The 17,841-nt window shown below is 40.6% G+C and overlaps 1 protein-coding gene across 5 annotated transcripts in view; it reads left to right on the top strand.

Moving 5' to 3' along the window:
• Positions 1 to 10,099, top strand: part of CNTNAP5 (contactin associated protein family member 5) — a 298,841-nt gene extending 288,742 nt beyond the window's left edge. For 3 of the 5 annotated variants that reach the window (XM_087732313.1, XM_087732310.1, XM_087732314.1), the window contains 2 exons: positions 707 to 870; positions 3,893 to 10,099. In XM_087732313.1, coding sequence (XP_087588439.1) covers positions 707 to 870; positions 3,893 to 3,976 — 248 coding nt within the window. In that variant the 3' untranslated portion in view covers positions 3,977 to 10,099. Of the gene's footprint in view, positions 1 to 706; positions 1,988 to 3,892 lie in introns of those variants that run through there. The other 2 variants (XM_087732311.1, XM_087732312.1) reach the window with 2 other exon arrangements.
• The last annotated feature ends 7,742 nt before the right edge of the window (positions 10,100 to 17,841 follow it).

The raw sequence follows: 17,841 nt of genomic DNA, 5'->3' as shown, positions 1-17,841 counted from the left end.
GACCTCCAGAGGTCCCTTCCAACCTCAACTATTCTCTGATTCTGTGTGATTCTGTGATCTAAGACCCAGCTAACTACTACTCTGATGAGAGCCTTAACACAGTATTCACATATCCTGTATTTCTTGACCTCTGTCTTTGCAAGCTGGTGGTGTAGTGGAACTCGCTAGCTCATAAGAAAGCATTTATATACTAGGGAAAGTTGTCCTTATAGCTTCATGTATGGTTTTCATTTTCCTTTAACAGCCTGGAGGGCAATTTATCTCTGTTTATTTTATAGGATGCCCTGTAGGGAGCTGCCTTTGATAATATCTAGAAGCTATAAACCAAAGTGTACAAGGCTCATGCAAGGTTTCCAGAGATAACAGAGAAGAAAATACAACAGAGCAGGAATTTGTATGAGCATACAGATCTAGTTTTTTAAAAACAAACACACTGACCCAACTTTACTTCCAGTGAAAGCAGAATTTGACTGAAATTAGAAGGTCAATTACGTTCAATGCTTGCTGCTTTAAGTCTTAGTTAAGGTGTCAGAATAGAAATAAAAACTACCAGGGAGGATATGATAGAGGCAGATGATTGTGTACAGACTGAAATGAACTGATCTATCATATCCACTAGCTGTTGTGTGTTGCTAATGTATTTTTGAGGTTTTTGTTTTGGTTTTGTTTTTTACTCTTTCCATTCTTCCTTTTTACCTCTCTTCAGGTGTAATAGCAGTTGTGATATTCATCATCTTTTGCATAATTGCCATCATGAGCAGATTCCTCTATCAGCACAAACAAGCACATCGAAGTAGCCAGACAAAGGAGAAGGAATACCCAGAAAACCTCGAGAGCTCCTTTAAAGCTGACATTGACTTGCAGAACACAGTGAGCGAGTGCAAACGGGAATATTTCATCTGATGGACGATGCAATTTCTTCTTACTCTTACTCCCCTAACCTTCCTTCCTTTATTCCTTTCTTCACTCCTTTTTGCTTTTTGTAATTTTTTTTAAACATTCATTTTTTGCTAACTTTTTCATTTGGAAAAGACCGCCCTGCACAGGAAACACTGACAACAATCACAGTGCCTCATTCTCTGCACAAGAACCTGGCAGTCACACTTTACTTCTGCAGCTCAAGAGACCTGTTATCCCACCTTGCACAAAATAAGATCCACATGCACACCTGGTTTCTGCTGTGGGTTCCTGGATGTTTCAAAGTCCCTACATTTATTTGTGTTTTTCTCAGGAGCCATTTAATTCATCACTTTTACACTAGAACTAGACTATATAAAGTAGAGGTAAAGTAGCTGAATGCGTAGCTCTACAGATACTGGGACAGGATAGAGGGAAAGAATGAGACCAAAACGCCTGATTTATTTTACAGGCTCATTTACAACAATCATAAAGAACTGGCCAAATTCTCAAATGATATGAATTGATATATATCTATTGATTTCAATGGTGTTACATTAATTTATACCACTTGAGAAGCTGGTATGAGGTAAGGAAAAATAAAACTGTCCTCATTAAGCTCCTTCCCCCAACCTCCTGTCCTTTTACTGTAACTTTTAGGCTTATCAGTACTTTTCCAACAATATATGTATCAAAAATAAATGTCATTCCCATGCACCTCTTTCACCTCCATCTCATAAGGCTGGCCATGTAGACCCAACATACTCTAGCATAACTCTAGCTGAAGCATGGAAAATAGTAGCTTGAATCTCCAAGGGTTTTAGAAAGCTGCTAGGACTTAGGTGCTCTATATTTGTCTGAAATGTTAGAAATGCAGCATATACCTGTTCATGCCATATGGAGGATTATCACGCACTGAGGTTAAACACTGTTGCTGCTGTGGCAAAGAAAAAGTACATAGACAAGAAAAAACAAAAATAGTTTAATCTTCAACATGAGTCACACCTTCTGCCAGTTCTTCTAAAAAAGAAAAAAATCCAGCTACTCAAAAAAAACCCCCAAAACTGCATGAAAGATTGATTAGTATTTCCTGTTTCCTGTTTCCTGGAATATCTTCTCCAAAGCTAAATAGAGAGAGATCTAATGTCACATCTAAAAAGGTTAATATTTAATCAACCCTGTTTACAAGGAAGAACATTAGGGAAATAAGTTAAAAAAGATACCAAATACTCTACTTCAAATTAATCTCCTCTCCTGTTTTTCTAAAGTCTTCTGTCCTTTCCTGATTGGGAGCAATACTGAAGACTCTAATCCTGGCGATTTTATTTGTGATACATGGTTTCAGTGTGAGGCTGAAAAAACCTTGTTTTCAGTTACAGACATCCTAAGGGCAAGAAATGGAGAAGTCCCACCAAGGGAGGTTTTTCACACCCTTCTTGTGTCTGTATGACATACTGCCTTCACAGGGCTTCTGAAGAGTATGTAGAATTTGCTGTCAGACTTGAAGGTTTCTGACAAGAGTTGAATCAATCCAACAGCTGAAAAAAAAAAAATCCCATTTATTGCAGTACTCTTGATAAGAATTAATTAAAGGCAATTAATTTTGCAGCTGCATCTCTTTTTTTGCCCCCTATACCCTTCTACAGTCATCCTGGGGTTTCCGCATGGTGTTCCTTTTTACACTGATTAAAATCAAAGAATCACAGTATGAGGTAGTAACCCACAGCAAACTAGAGATGAGGTTTCACATGCAACAGGTGCAATTTTTCCAGGCAGTGCATTGCAAAGGTACGCAGCTGGTTATTTTTTTGATGGGAGGAGGGGACAGACAAGAAAGAATAAATAAATGACAGTTTGGATATGGTGATTCTTCACACTTCTTTTGGAAGGCTTTATGAGAAGTAGCGTCCGATGAAGAGAAAGCAATCTTGGAATGATATCACTCTCACATGAAGAGGAATATGTGAGGCCAGCCCCATAACCAGGACTCTAACCGAGCAATTTTATAAAGCCATTTATATTGAAATTAGTATTGGTGCCATTCTTCCTCGACCGTGGTTGACAACAACCCTTTTGTCTCATGCTGGCTGTTTGCATGATACATGATTACTTGAGACTATTTCTGCATGATGAGATGTGTAATGACGGACTCATTAGCTGTGTTCACTTTACGTTGCTATATCTTTTGTGGTGAAATCCTGGCAAAGCAATTCTCTTTTCTCCTTCCTTCCTTCCCCCAGATAAAGCTGCTTTGTTTGGCATGGCAGGAGGGGAGGAATAAGTGAGCACATGGGCTCCTCTGCCTGTGTTTTGAGTCATCTTATCTGAAATGGCCTCTGTATGAGACATCTCTGAAGTCCTAATGTACTTAATTGGCTTTATGAAGAATGGAATAGGAAGGAGGGGAAAGCCCACAAGTGTGTATTTTTCTCTAGCCAAACTAACAGATACAAATCATCCTTCTGCTTTCCTACTTGTTAGTATCCAGGAATAAAATTACTATAAAATGCAACAATAAAGTGCAAAGCAGCTCCAGCAGTGGAGTAGCTGGAAAAGGGAGACTGAGCAATGAAGCAGAGTCCTCTCGTTTCTCAAGTGACTAAATTACTTTCAGCCGTCTTAGGGCCTGATTCTGCAAGATGCTGACCTTTCTCAAGGAGAATCAATTTCCCATCACCAAATGTAGATATTAGTGTTGCTGCAAACATTTCAGATAGAGCTCTGTGGCTCAGTCCTGGGCTGCAGAGCAGGTGTAAGTGGCATGCTGTGTGCAAGCCCAGGCCTGGCAAAACAGTGTAAGTGGTTGGTTTGTCCATTTTTCCTTCTCCTCATTTAATATAGCACAGGTTGGTAAAACTCCTTGAAAATTTAGCTATGTTGGTGTGCATCTGTAAAATGAAAGAACTGCACATACGTAAATGCATGCATGAGTATACAGAAACACTTGCATCTATACCTATGGATGTAATATCATGTGAATATTTATATGTTACAGGGCTGGACAAATAAACACATTTGTGTGGACTTGCCATTTAAAATCCTATCTTCTAAATCAGGATGTCAACATTCTTCTTATTAAAAGGTAGCTAGAAGATACTATATGAAGTACACTAATACTAACTCCTCTTTTTTCCTTTTTCTTTTTTTGTTATAATGCTTTCTTTAATGAGGGCATCATCTGATTTACTTCAGTACCAGTTAAAGGCAATTAAAAATAATTTTTTTAAAAAAAGAGAAGAAATGCAATTTTGCAAAAATCTACCAGCATTAAAATTGTTTTCATTTTCCACAGTTCAAGTTAGACCTTTTATCCTATCTATTACAAAACATTTCCACTATTTTTGTTAAAATTGCTCTTTAAATGGGGAGGGGGCTTCCCGTTTTTCTTTTAGCTATCATTCTAGATAACATTTTTCAGTAAATGTGGAGGATAATAGTTTTTATCTATAAAATGTCAATATTTATTTTAATGGAAATCCTGAGAGTATCAAAGAATTGTTTGGAGGTGTTGCTTGGTTGGTTGGGTTTTCTTCCTTCTCCCAAGACAAGTTTCATAACAAAAGTAAGGGGCTGGCAGAAGGATACCAAGTCTCTTTTTTTCTCCTGGTGATATGGTATGTAACCTCTGAAAATTATTATTGCTAGGCAGGGATTTTTAGGCTATGAAATTTCTAAGTCACTTAAATATGGATTTAGGCACTGCAAATTCCTGTTTTCCACAGATGACTTAGCCAATAACAGCCATGTGTATAAAGATATTTAGTCATGCAAAGTCTAAGTTGGATGCCTAGAAGGACTGTCTGAGAACCCCGGTGTCTGGCTGTAGAAAAAAAATGAAGGCTGTCTGCCAGAAAGCTAAATCCCACTAACTTTCAGTGAGACATAGGCTGCCACCTGAGTGAAGTGTGGGCTTTCAAAGGAATTTAGTCTCCTGAGGATATGGATCAATGCTTAAGTGACTAAACAAGATGAGCACTTGACTCAAATTCATTTCAGTTGGATTTCTGCTTCTGCCTTGCTGTGAAATGTTTTAAAATACTACAAGACACTTAAAAAAGAAGCATGACCAGCAGGTGAAGGGAGGTGATTCTCCCCCTCTACTCCACTCTCGTGAGACCCCACCTGGAGTACTGTGTTCAGCTCTTGGGCCCCCAACATAAGAAGGATATGGACCTGTTAGAGCGAGTTCCAGAGGAGGGCCACGAAGATGATCAGAGGGCTGGAGCACCTCTCCTATGAAGGCAGGCTGAGAGAGTTGAAGTTGTTCAGTCTGGAGAAGAGAAGGCTCTGAGGAGACCTTATAGCAGCCTTCCAGTGACCTGAAGGGGGCCTACAAGAAAGCTGGAGAGGGACTTTTTACAAGGGCATGTAGTGATAGGACAAGGGGTAATGACTTTAAACTGAAAGAGGGTAGAGTTAGATTAGATATAAGGAAGAAATTCTTCACTGTGAGCATGGTGAGGCACTGGAACAGGTTGCCCAGAGAGGCTGTGGATGGAAGTGTTCAAGGCCAGGCTGGGTGGGGCTTTGAGCAACCCCGTCTAGTGGAAGATGTCCCTGCCCATGGCAGGGGGGTTGTAACTAGATGATCTTTAAGGTCCCTTCCAACCCAAACCATTCTATGATTCTATAAATACCTTTGAAAATTGAGTCATATTTCTCTTTTGAAAGTAAAACGTTGGTCCTAAGTAAATCACCTATGTAATTCGCAGTAAACATTTCATCTGTCCTTATTCACTTACTAGAGACAAAACAGTGTGAGTGTTTTGAGTAAATTTTTAACACGTACACTTTTTTTTCTTTTTCTTGTTCTTGCCATGGCACAGCACTTAGCATATGTCTGCAGTGAAAACAAAGCCAAACAAAAGACAAACTTTTAACTCACATTGCCTAAACCAGGATTCTCATCTGGGTGAGCATAGCTGTGAAAACAAGCCATTTAGGGCTGTACTGTTATCAGATTGTGTTCAGTCATGAGATTCCCCTGACGTTTAAGTTAAAACTGATGGCCAAAATTCAAACATGCGATGCTTTCTCTCTGCTTTATTTTAACCTAATCTAGCCAGACTTAACCCATCCTATTCAGCAATTGCTCAGTTTTTACAGTGTAAGCCAAACCCTTATTTTAATGAGATGTTTGTCTATGTTAGCATTTAGTTGATCACATATTTCACATATTGGGTGAGGAGCAATCAATACATCATATAGTTTCACTATGGTGAGGGGATATGAATCTTCTCCTAATGAAGTTAGTTATTGATTTTGCTGAGCATAAGATTGAGTCCTAGACCTATGGAAACACTTGAAGATTGCTTTTATCTGAGTCTTTTGGGTTTGCTTCATTTTGCGGTTTTACAGGCTACCTGGTTTACACTTGTCATCCAGTCCTGTCCTGTGGTCAGTGAGGACAGGGCAGATGTCTCAGACATCCTTTAAGATTAATTGAATCACTCGCTAGAGGTGCATCTTGCTCTACGTTGATTATAGAGACAGGGTAGGCTCCTGGTAATAAGTTAGCTACTTCTAGCAGAATTTGCCTACATCTTACACCGGTCTTGCAGCTCCCGTAGATACATCTGCACAGGTCTTAAAACAGACTTGGTTTTTATTGAGATGCCATCTGGGATCAAGGAAGGACACCTCCTTGCATCTAAAATTACACTAGATATCTCTGCTTAGGAAATGCACGCATCAACTTTTTGCCGAATACATGAAAATCAGGTGTCAAAACACCCATTTGAATAGGTGGCCATCCAATCAGTAATCTGTGGGGCTTGGGAGAGGATAGCTGTCCTTCCAGTCTATTCTAGATCCAAGATCCATTCATTGCCTCGTGTGGGAGCTTTGGCAGATAGCGTACCTGTGGACAGATCTACACAGATTTCATAATCTAAAGCCAACTCAGACTCCTAAGATGCCTTTCTAGCCCTGTATGTCTGGTGCCATTTGAAATGAACTAGAGTATCTCTGCAGCTCCAGTAAGGTTGCAAGTCTCCTGTCTGTCCTGTCTCATATCTGCTAGCCCCAAGCAGATATGTCTGATACCTTGGCTTTTCAAATTACAGTAAGTGCCCATCCAGAACCCCTAAATTCTTGATGAGATTAATCCCTGAAAAAATCCCATCTTTAGAACAAAATCAACCTTTCTTTCCATCAGTGTAAACCGATCAGTTGAAGTGTGTCCTTCACCCCAGATTAACAAGAGTATAACAGGAAGCAGGATTTGACCCCTCTGTGCTCCACCATCTCATGCTATTGTTGTTTGTTGCCATCACCTGCCATCACAAAGTTTACACTGAAGACAACCAATTTCAAGTATTGTTCCCACTGCAGCTTTTCACAGACACAAAGAGGTTTTTAAATTTTTTTAAAGTTTTTATTATTTTTTTTTTCAGAAAGCAACACTTTGTAAAAGACTTGAGCAAAAGCTGAGACCTTGTAAGGCTCTCTAAGACAAGTGTTATTTCAAAGCTTTCATGCAGTTTTGTAATGCCTACTTATCAAACAAGCTAAGTGATACAGTTACCTCCCTGCCCAACCAAGGGCCTTATCCAAAGTCTTTTGAGATTGGTGGAAGGCCACTTGGTTGACTAGAGTTAGAGTTGCACCATGCCCTTAGGGGTTTTGGGAGGTTTCTTCACAAGTTACTATCACAGCTTCAAAGCATGATTTGTTCCCTTTGGTTCTGCACTTTGCTGAGCTTCTTTTTCCAATGAAAAGTTCTCCACGTCCCCTTTCGGTGTGGGCAGCCCCCTCCTCCATGCTCGTTTTGTACATGACACTTCTAAACACACTCTTCTTTTGGGTCTGAAATAGCTTTTTTCTTTGGTTATTTTGAGTCATGCATATAGGAGTTTCGATATTTCTATGTATTGGTACTTATTTTTGTGATCTTTTGCACTAAGTTACTCTGACAAAAACAAAAACTGGAAAAAAAAAAGCACACTTTCTGGTGAACTATTGTAATTTGTAAGCTTGTTGTTTGTTCTTTGTAATGTACTGAGTTTACAAGCCGAGCTAAGGAAGGATTAAGGCAACAGTTTGTCTTAACAACGTCACTCCATATCTAGTTCACCTCTCTTTTCTTTTTCTCTCCTTTTCTCATTAACACATGGGGCTATCAAATTAGTGGTAGGAGGCAGAGGAACTTGTGTTACAATTCTAACTAAGGTTATGATTTTTCTCCTTGCAGTCACAGAAACAAGAAATTTGAAGAAATTGTATGATTGTCAAAATGTCAGCCAGGTGTTCAGCCAGAAGGGAGACTGCGCTCCACCATGGTAGATGTAGTCACCTAGAGGTGGTGACCTGTAAGGGGAAATGGGGACATTAACTCTCCAAATTAGAATTGTGATGAGGAATTGTGATGATGTGTGCAGGAGGCAAAAGCTCTCAGAAAGGTTATGCTGATGGAAACCAGGCATGGTAACCGTCAGGTGGATATGAGGGTTTCAGGTCTTTATCACGATTAATTTTTGCCATGGAATGAATTACTAGTTAGCCTGCCAAAACATAGCCTTAATTGTCCTGATGATCTGTAAAATATCAGAGATGTGCTTCAAACATGGGAGAGGTTTTCAGACCTCTGGCTGATATTAATCTGAATCTCTCCAGTTAGATCACTGGAGCTCTCCCTGATACCCCAAAGAATTGGAGATGATTTCCCTCAATCAATTTAATGAAATGTTGGATACAACAGGTGATCTGAAGAATGGTGTTTGCTTAGAGACTCTCCCCTCCCCATCCCTTCCTCACTTAGGATGCTTGTGGCAGTTTTTTTCTAAACTACTCACTGCTGTTCACATTGCAACACCATTTGCTTCTTGATATGCTGGTCATTACTCTCTTGGTGGATTTCAATCCCACAACCCTAAAGAAAGTCCATCTGATACAATTTCTGCATGGGAAATTATTTACTCATTTCTGCATGCCATAGCTCTTTACAGTTCCTTCTTGCATCATTTAGGCAAACCATTTTCTGACACGTTTTGTCATTGCTGCCAATGCTGAGCATGCATATCGTTAAGAAAGAAAACTGATTGCTTCTGAGGTAAAGCTTAGATACAGCCAGTTGCAGCTCACATCCCACTCACGACACAGAGGAGTACTAGGACACCCAAGCCCATGCCATGAAATTTCAGATAGAGGTTCAGAAAGCAAGCAGGTACATGTTTTTTTTCAGGCATCCAGCCATAAAAATGGCTCTGTGAATTTTGCAAATGAAATATTTAACATAGAGCATTATATCTAAATGATAGTGAGAAGCTAAACATTGTAGTATCTGACCTGCTTTGAAACCCACTTTGTGAAAGAAACAGAGCCAGCTTCAGACCTCATTGTAATCCTGTTGAGGTCAATGTAGATACATCATAGATTAATTTAGCCTAGATTGCCCTAGGCAAGGGCAAGCTGGGGCTGACATACATGAATTCAAGTCAGGACCTTATATTTGTCATCCCCTACTACTGTCAACAGGAGTTGCATTCACTGCAATTACGTGTGTCTTCTAGCAGAACTGTGGATAAAACTTGGGATAAGGCAATGAACTCCGGTTCCACTTAAGCCCATGATATGGCTTAAGTCACCTTCAGGACTTTCTGGAAATGTGTGTAGGGGGAAGGGTGATCTGTGGGTGGTCTGTTGCCAACCAACTTGGGAGCCCACCCACTGACTTTGAAAGGATTTTATGGTATTTTAATGGAGTCCACCCCTGGGTGGACTGTGATGAACTGTATCCTACTTGAAAAAGAAGGCAACCCAAAAAAGAAAAAAAAAAAAAAAAAAGGCAAAAAGAGCAGCTTCACAGGCTGTGAAAGCTAGCTGAGATTAAATACTTATAATAATAAAATATTGGCTCTTTCTACAGATGAGCCCTTCATCATTCATTTTACTTTGTTCTGCTCAAATTATATTAAATAAATCTCTCAGAACACTGCTCATTTCAGTAGCAAAGCAAAAAAAAAGACTTTTTTTTCTTTTAATGGTCCGTCCAAGGGTAATGCAAGAGTCTCTCAGTTACAGTAAAAAGCAAAATGGAGATTTAGATTATTCCTCTTTCACTATCTGGTTTTCTAAAGAGAATTCCACAGGATGTTGCCTCAGTCCAAGTCAGTTTTGTAGACAATGTAACTTGTCTTAATACCCTGTTCGGGGATTGAAAAAATTTAGCCTTAGCTTCTTTTGTTTTCTATGGTTACTGTTGTACAAAAGACTTAAACTGTAAATAATGTATATTTAATAAAAAGAGACTTTTTTATGATTTTGTGTGGAAGACAAATGCCTCCTCCTGTGTTTTTATTTTATCTTATAACTGAATAGACATTAAAAAGTGCTGATTATGGGAAAACTAATTTTCAGGCATTTACATTTTCACTCTAAGCCAACAGATCTCACTGGATAGTAATAAAAGCTGAAGTGCCCACAATCCGGATTTATTGATTTCAGCTATTGCTACAAGTTATTGTCAGAGGATATCTGGTCATCACCCACATCCCTGACATAACTGATTAATGCTGGTTTGCAGCACCTACCCTGGGCTGCATAAAGGCACAGATGCCTAAGGGGTTAAAAGTCATGTCTGGAGATGTGCTTTAGTTCTGGTTACAAAACATGTGTAGTCATAGCTCTATAGCCTTCCAGGTACCCATGCACACATATGTGTACGCACATACATATGCACTCTCCCCAGCCTGCCATGCATAAACAACTGTGTCCTGCTATATCCACGTGTCCCCTCATGCAACAACCTCACTTCTGGCTGTCCCGGGGGTCACACTTGCACACTGCTGCCTTCACACACATCCCTAGTGTGATAAATTGGAGCTGGCTCAGTCTTCGTGATTCTGCCTTAGCTTTGTGCTTTCAGTCTCACTGATTATTTCCCCACTGCACTTCCACCCTGTGGAAACTGAGCACGTAAATCTCCTGGTCTCCTCTGAAAGTCATAGTCTTTGATACTATCAACTAAGAACCAGTAAACACTGACTTAGAACACAGCAAATCCTAATCAAGTACAAAGAAGAGGACTCTTGAAAGAGTTTCATATGCTTGGATTTGATGCTATCCCCATCCCAGACTTTCAGGGTTTATGCATTCTGTGTTTCAATCAGCTGAAAACCTCTATATTACCAAGGGAGCTGTGGGTCTCATTATCTTAGGAACCTCTCTGTGAGTTTTATTTTTTCCCCTTCATTTCTGGACGGGCTGCCATCCAGAAGATAGGGTTAACAAGTGTTTGTGGTCCTATGTGGAGGTGTGCTATTCTGGCAGGATAACGTTGCAGTAGCTACATAGGGGTTCTGTAGCCAATGGTGCAGGAGTGCCCATCTCAGGGCTGGTCCAGCCTACCACAGGTGTCCCATTCCACAACCAGCCATGCAGCATGCAGATACAAAAGTCATCCTAACCAACAGCACCCTCCTGGTGTTCCCTTGTCCCTGGTGGGCATGGGAGAAACGGATTAGTTATCATTTGACTTAGCAGAAATTTCAGGTTACAATGAATCCCACACCAAGTTACTTTTCTCATAAAAAAACAAGCAAGTAAGAGCAATATCCATGCAAATCTTCCAGCCTTCCTTCTTCATGGCTAATACAGCAGGAGCAGTAACCTTACAAAGACTTGTAAGGACAGTACCGACTCCTACAATTTTAGTTTTAATCCAATCCTTGGAAATTAAGTTTGTATGGCTTACAGTCTGTTAATGTCACTGTGACTTGTTTTCTGCTTTTCTGAGTGGAGAGATATTTTTTTTGTCTTCTTTAACTCCTTAAGTGGCTGCTTTAGCCTCCCCCATGCACTTTTTTTTTTTAATTCATTATGCTTCTTTCTTCCTGAACTCTCGTGTAATGAGTTGAAGACATTGTTCAAAAGGTCACATGAAATGATTCCACTAGTGTAATGGAAATGCATATATCTATTTGCCAGCCTGGCAAAACATCATTAATTGCAGTTTATGCCTAGTTAGCAATATCTGGAGGAGGGAACAAGATATCATGGTGGAATGCCATCAAATCTCCCTCTTCCTCAGCACCTGCTGTCCTTTTCTACCAGGCAGAATAAAACAAAAACAAAAACAAAAACTAAATCAAAACACCTCTTTTGCAGCATCCACTGAGTAGCGTTTTATGTTACAGCTTTGTTCCTTCAACTAAAGGCCCATTGGCAAATGCATATAGGCAAATACCATTAAGTGAGCACTGCTGTGAAAGAAATGCAGGAGAGCCCTGCTATAGTTAGCTCTGGTATTTTTTTGCTTTTTTCCCCACAGCATGAGTACTAGGCTACTGCAGTCTGCTTATTTTTCTATACCTGTTAGCCTATCAAGAAATCATAAAAAGCAGCCATACAAGGTCATAGTGTTCCTCCAACCCCCCATGCTGGTGATGTCTGTATTTAACTCTTTTTAGCTTGAGACGATGGCTCTTTCTTTCTCAGAGCCTAAACTAAATAGCCCTAAATAGCCTTTGCCTCAATTTAAGACCTTTACAGTTTGTCCTATTCCCAAGAGAATGGAAAGAACAGCTCGATCCCTTCCTGCCATGCAGCAGCCCTTTTTCTGTTTAACAGCTATCTTATCCCTCCAGCTCCCCACAGCCTTCAGCCTTCCTTGTTTTCAGACAAACCAACCCCACTTCCCTTACACATTTTCTTGCATTTTTTTAACCCTATACAATCACAGAAAGCAGCTTGATAAGAACTTAAAGATTAATTTTACCTGTTGGGGTGTCAGAATTCACTGTAGCATAACTAATCTATAGAAGAATTTTTTTGCCTCTCCCCAATTTCTTTTCCTCAGTCCTACTCCCCGCACCCTTCTCTAACAAAATGTCATCAGACCTCTGCAGTGATGGGGACCAAGCCATGCTGCAAAGCCAAAACACTGATGGGGCACCAATAGTATGATTTAGAGTCTACTACAAGCAGCTCACACACAGCAAGTATTACTGTGGCAAGAAATCCACCATGTGATGGATTACAGTGCTTCTGCTTCATTAGGAGTTACAAAGGGGAGGCCACTTGTCCAAAAGACCAGTTCTTAGTTCATTCCCATTTTGCAAGGTGCTGGGCAACAGGAAATTAGGAACCGGCAGGTCTGGCAGAAGATCTCTGCTTTATCCTTCTCTTAATAAGGTGACTATGTTTAAGTACAAGATGGCTGCTGGGTCTCTGCTATTGCTAAGCTACAGCTGCAGAGAAAAAAATCTTCAATGTGGAAGGGAAGCAGACATTTTCTGTATTACAAGCCTCACTGTAAAATAACGTGTAATAAACAGGACAGAGCAGGCAATGAACAACGTCTGATGGAGAGAACGTGTGGGCGATCAGTGTATGAAAGGCAACAAGTTGCTACATAACAAATGAAGGATGAAATAGTTCAGCTTCAATAACCTAAGCTAGCAGTCTGCTAGCAAGTTTATATGGTTAAAATGAAGCATTTTTTTCCTGGCTTAAGGATTGTGCACTTGAGCAGAGTATTGGCCTTCGGGCAGGAATATAAGTGATAACAAAACAAGTGAAATGTACAATGGACTTTTTACTTCCATGTGGACATCAGTGCTAGGCAGTAGTGCTAGGAGCTGATGCCTAAAATACCGTAGTTCCCCTGATGAGACAACTGCTGGAGATGTAGTGACAGCTTTTTTTTTTTTACTGGCAGCTAGGGAATTTGCTCTTTCTTTTAAATTTTTGATCCCACCCTAAGTCTTGTTTAGGACATTCTATTCTTTAAGGTCATCCCTCACCTGAATTTGGTTGGGGTGTGAGAAAACCAGGAACGGTTTCTCTACTGATTTCTCTCAGTCATAGTAAGCCATGGTAAATAGTCACATGGGCAGGGCTTCTCTGCCCCAGGATGCATCTGAACCCATATATGTGCGCTGTAGTCCACAGATAGGATAGCCCTGAGATTTATGCAAAAGACTGAATAAGACCCACAAGCAAGGCCTCTTTTTAGGTATAAACAAACACATACCCCAGAATTCCCTGTTCACACCAAGTATAGTCAAGCACTAGGCTGTGCGTTTCAGGCTGTTCCTCTGCTTGTGCAGCAGAGAGGAGCTGCCTTGCAAAGACATCAGCTTTGTTTCCTACTACTTCTGGTGCCCAGGATGGAGGACCACCTCAACCCCATATAGTTAAGCAAATACCTCCCTTCATTAGTTCACCCTGTTCTCCTAAAATGCTGCAAGCTGATGTGAAGACAGAAAGATATCTGCTTCCCGCTGGGAGGAGACCATTTAAAAAGTGACAGTGAAAAGATGATATCGTGGCTCTGTCTCCCCCACCAACACCACCAAAAGTTCAGTAAATATTCCAGTAAGAAATTTACTGCAGGAGGAAAGGATTTTTGTTTTTATTTTCCAGAGCAGACTGCGGTGCAGGACCCTTACAATCTGATCCAGAGGCTCCTCAGCATCATCAAGTTCAAGAAACTCTGTAGCCAAAAAGGAGAGGCTGTTAAAGGGTCTCCATCTATCTGTGAGGGCAGGCGATGGTCCTGGGATCTGAAACCTGTCATATCATGTCAAAACACTACTGTGAAAAACAAAGAGAATCAGTCACTTCTCAAGATCAATATGGTTTTATATATACATATACGCACACACATATATACACACATATACACAGACAAAATACATACACCTACATATATGTGTGTATGTATATATACATACATATGGGGGGGTGTATGTGTATGTATAGATAAACATATATATTTATATGTATAAGCCCCCCTCTGGCATAGGTTTCCACTTCTCAGCCAGTGAAAAGCCCCCTGATCCCTGTTTCCATGGAATGAGATTCCTTCCTTCACAGTACGAGGACCTGGGTTTGCCGAAGCAAAAGAAGTGATGCGCTCCTTTTTGCCTCTTATCCCACGCAGTATTTAAAAGCCTAAGTTCCGCTTGCTGACTAGCACTAAATACCCACAAGGCTCATGCGTTTGGGACCACGGCTCATGTGCTGAGCTCCTGACTCCAAGTGCAAAGAGGTGAAGGGAAAGACTGATTTTGGAGGCTGCTTTGGATTTAAGTGACACCTGGGATTAGTATGGTGGGTGCCTAAAGAAACTGAAAACCATTCTTATGATGGCAATAAAGGGGACAATTAGTGAATGTATTATGAGTCACTAAAATAGACAGGAGATAAAAAGCCACAATTGGTCATTATATAAATATTATGGTATTTTTAAAAAAGGCTCCTTTATATTTGCTTCAGCCGCTATCTTTCCTCTGCCTGTTGTGACCCTAACACGGCTGCGGCCAGCTGGTGAGGTTACATGTTGTCGTGGTTTAACCCCAGCCAGCAACTAGGCACCACGCAGCCGCTCGTTCACTCCTCCCCACCGGTGGGATAGGGGAGAGAATCGGAAGGGTGAAAGGGAGAAAACTCGTGTGTTGAGGTAAGAACAGTTTAATAACTGAAGTAAAATAAAATAGAACAGTTTAATAGGTAAAGCAAAAGCTGTGCACGCAAACAGAGCAAAACAAGGAATTCATTCACTACTTCACATCAGCAGGCAGGTGTTCAGCCATTCCCAAGAAAGAAGGGCTCCATCACACATGATGGTTACTTGGGAAGACAAGCACCATCACGCCGAACCTCCCCCCCACCACCACCCCCTTCCTTCTTCTTCCCCTAGCTTTATATAGTGAGCATGACGCCATACGGTATGGCATAGCCCTTTGGCCAGTCTGGGTCAGCTGTCCTGGCTGTGCCCCCTCCCAGCTTCTTGTGCACCTGGCAGATCACGGGAAGCTGAAAAGTCCTTGACTGGTGTAAGCACTACTTAGCAACAACTAAAACATCAGTGTGTTATCAACATTATTGTCATCCTAAATCCAAAACAGAGCACTATACCAGCTGCTAGGAAGAAAATTAACTCTGTCCCAGCTGAAACCAGGACACATGTTGATGCAATTAAAATAAATAATAAAAGACAATAATAAATAACAATATTTCTTTCCATTATGAGAGACTACTATTAACAAAACCCCAAACTGATCATCTTTGAGGAAAAGGTTAAACATCTCAAGGAAAAGAAGAATCAAATTGCAACTTCATTACAAAACTGTCTATGACCAATTTCTTTTAAAGCTTTGCAAAGATTTTTCATAAAGTGTGTAGCTCCATGAGAAACACTGTGGAAATGCTCTTCAAAGAAGAGCAGCAGCAGCTCTCTGAAACATATCAAGTAAGATCTGCAAAACAGGTTCCTGCTGCCATCAGAGCTGGTGGGTCCAGCAGCAAGACAGCCCTTTGTAGATAAAGGAACTGTGTTTGAAAGGAAGTCTTAGCTGGAGGAGCGCTGGGTGCTCCTGAGCTCAGGCATGCTGTGATTTTTGAGGGGCAATGGGTCTTCCCAGCTCTGTGAGCACTGCTGTTCCACCCCAGTAATGGCAGGCTTGGGTTTGGGGGAGCACCTACAGAAACTATTTCCCAGGATGGAAAAAGGGAAACATTCACAGTAGCACTGTGTATATGTACCAAGGAAGTGGTTTCTGGATCTGGAGCCATATTCAAAGTGGGTTTTCTGGGTAAGGATTATGTTTCCGGCCCAGTCTATCAATGTATTCATGTAAACTAAACAACAGAGGGGTTTGCTACCCTGGTAGGGAATTAATTAGATTGAAATTTGCCTTAAATTTGACAGCGCTCTCATAAAATGCTAAATTCTTCTTAAAAGGCTGGTGATTGATTGACTCAATATTTTTGAGGCTTTATGCATTTGGGGCCCAAGTCTCCATGATGTCATCTCATCTATTGACATTCGCCATCTTGCACCAAAAACCTGTCAATGTGTGCTTGTCTCAGACTAGAGCTTCTGTTATCGAATGTCTGTTTGGTCCTTTCTTAGAGTCTAGTACAACAAAAAAGTCTCTAGAGAAATATTATGAAGAGTTAACTTGTTGGCTGCCAAAACACAAAGATAGAATAAGCTTGCCGTTGCCTCCAAATATAAATTATGTTGCATACGCTATGGAAAGAGATCCAGAACTAGGACTAAAAAGAACTGTTCAGCCACAAGGATTTGGATCAGAGCAACTTCCAGCAATGTTCAGAAGAGGTTAAATTGAAAATTCCAATATTGCACTAATTTAATCAGTTTGGGCATGAGCAGTGGGCAGGAACCGCACAAACATATCATTTGCTTCCATGGGCTTTTGGGTGCTCAGCACCACAAAACAGCCTGATGCTGAATATGCAAAAACATTAGTGTCATTATCAGTGTTACTTTGCAGGTTTAACATTATGCGTAATTGGAAAAAATTTGCTTTCACAGCTAGAAAAATGTATCACGCATATTTTGAAAGTCTAATTCTCATACTCACACACTCTCTCTGTTACTTTCTTACGAGACGTATCAGAATACCTGACTGAGAGTCCAAACGCAAACTTACAGCATTTGTAGGCCCATAAGAATGGGCAACACAGCCAGGACTAGAAAGGACTTACGTCTATTGAGAAGGTAACAGACAGAGTACCGATGCTTACCGAGCATAGATAAAAAGGGCAGCAACAGAGTCCTTCTAATGATTAAACATGAATTGATGCCTTTCTAAGGTTAGACACTGTCCTTCTCTACTTGGCAAGTTAAAGATGTGAATGTGAGGTTGAAATCTATCCTGACTGTTTCACAAGGATGGGATTCAGCTTCAGGTTGAGGCACCTAATTTAGGGGTTCAATTCACTTTCTTAAAATACAGTTCTAGTGTCATTTGCAATACCCAACACAAACATATGGTTGGCAGACATGATATAGAGGACTTTTTATGAGAGATAGGAATAGTAGATAGAGAAGAAGTAGTGTATCCAAAAATGTCCACAATGGCACCAAATGCCAGTATTTAGGCAACCAGATTTCACCCTTAACTCACTTGTCAATACGTACATGTAGGTGTCCTACTTTGCAAGCTGAATCCCCCCCAACGCAATGTCAAG

The sequence above is a fragment of the Nipponia nippon genome, unplaced genomic scaffold (assembly GCF_047370975.1).
Source record: "Nipponia nippon isolate SJK-2023a ecotype South Korea unplaced genomic scaffold, ASM4737097v1 scaffold_5, whole genome shotgun sequence".
Taxonomy (NCBI): Eukaryota; Metazoa; Chordata; class Aves; order Pelecaniformes; family Threskiornithidae; genus Nipponia; species Nipponia nippon.
This window is presented reverse-complemented; position numbering and strand designations above follow the sequence as displayed.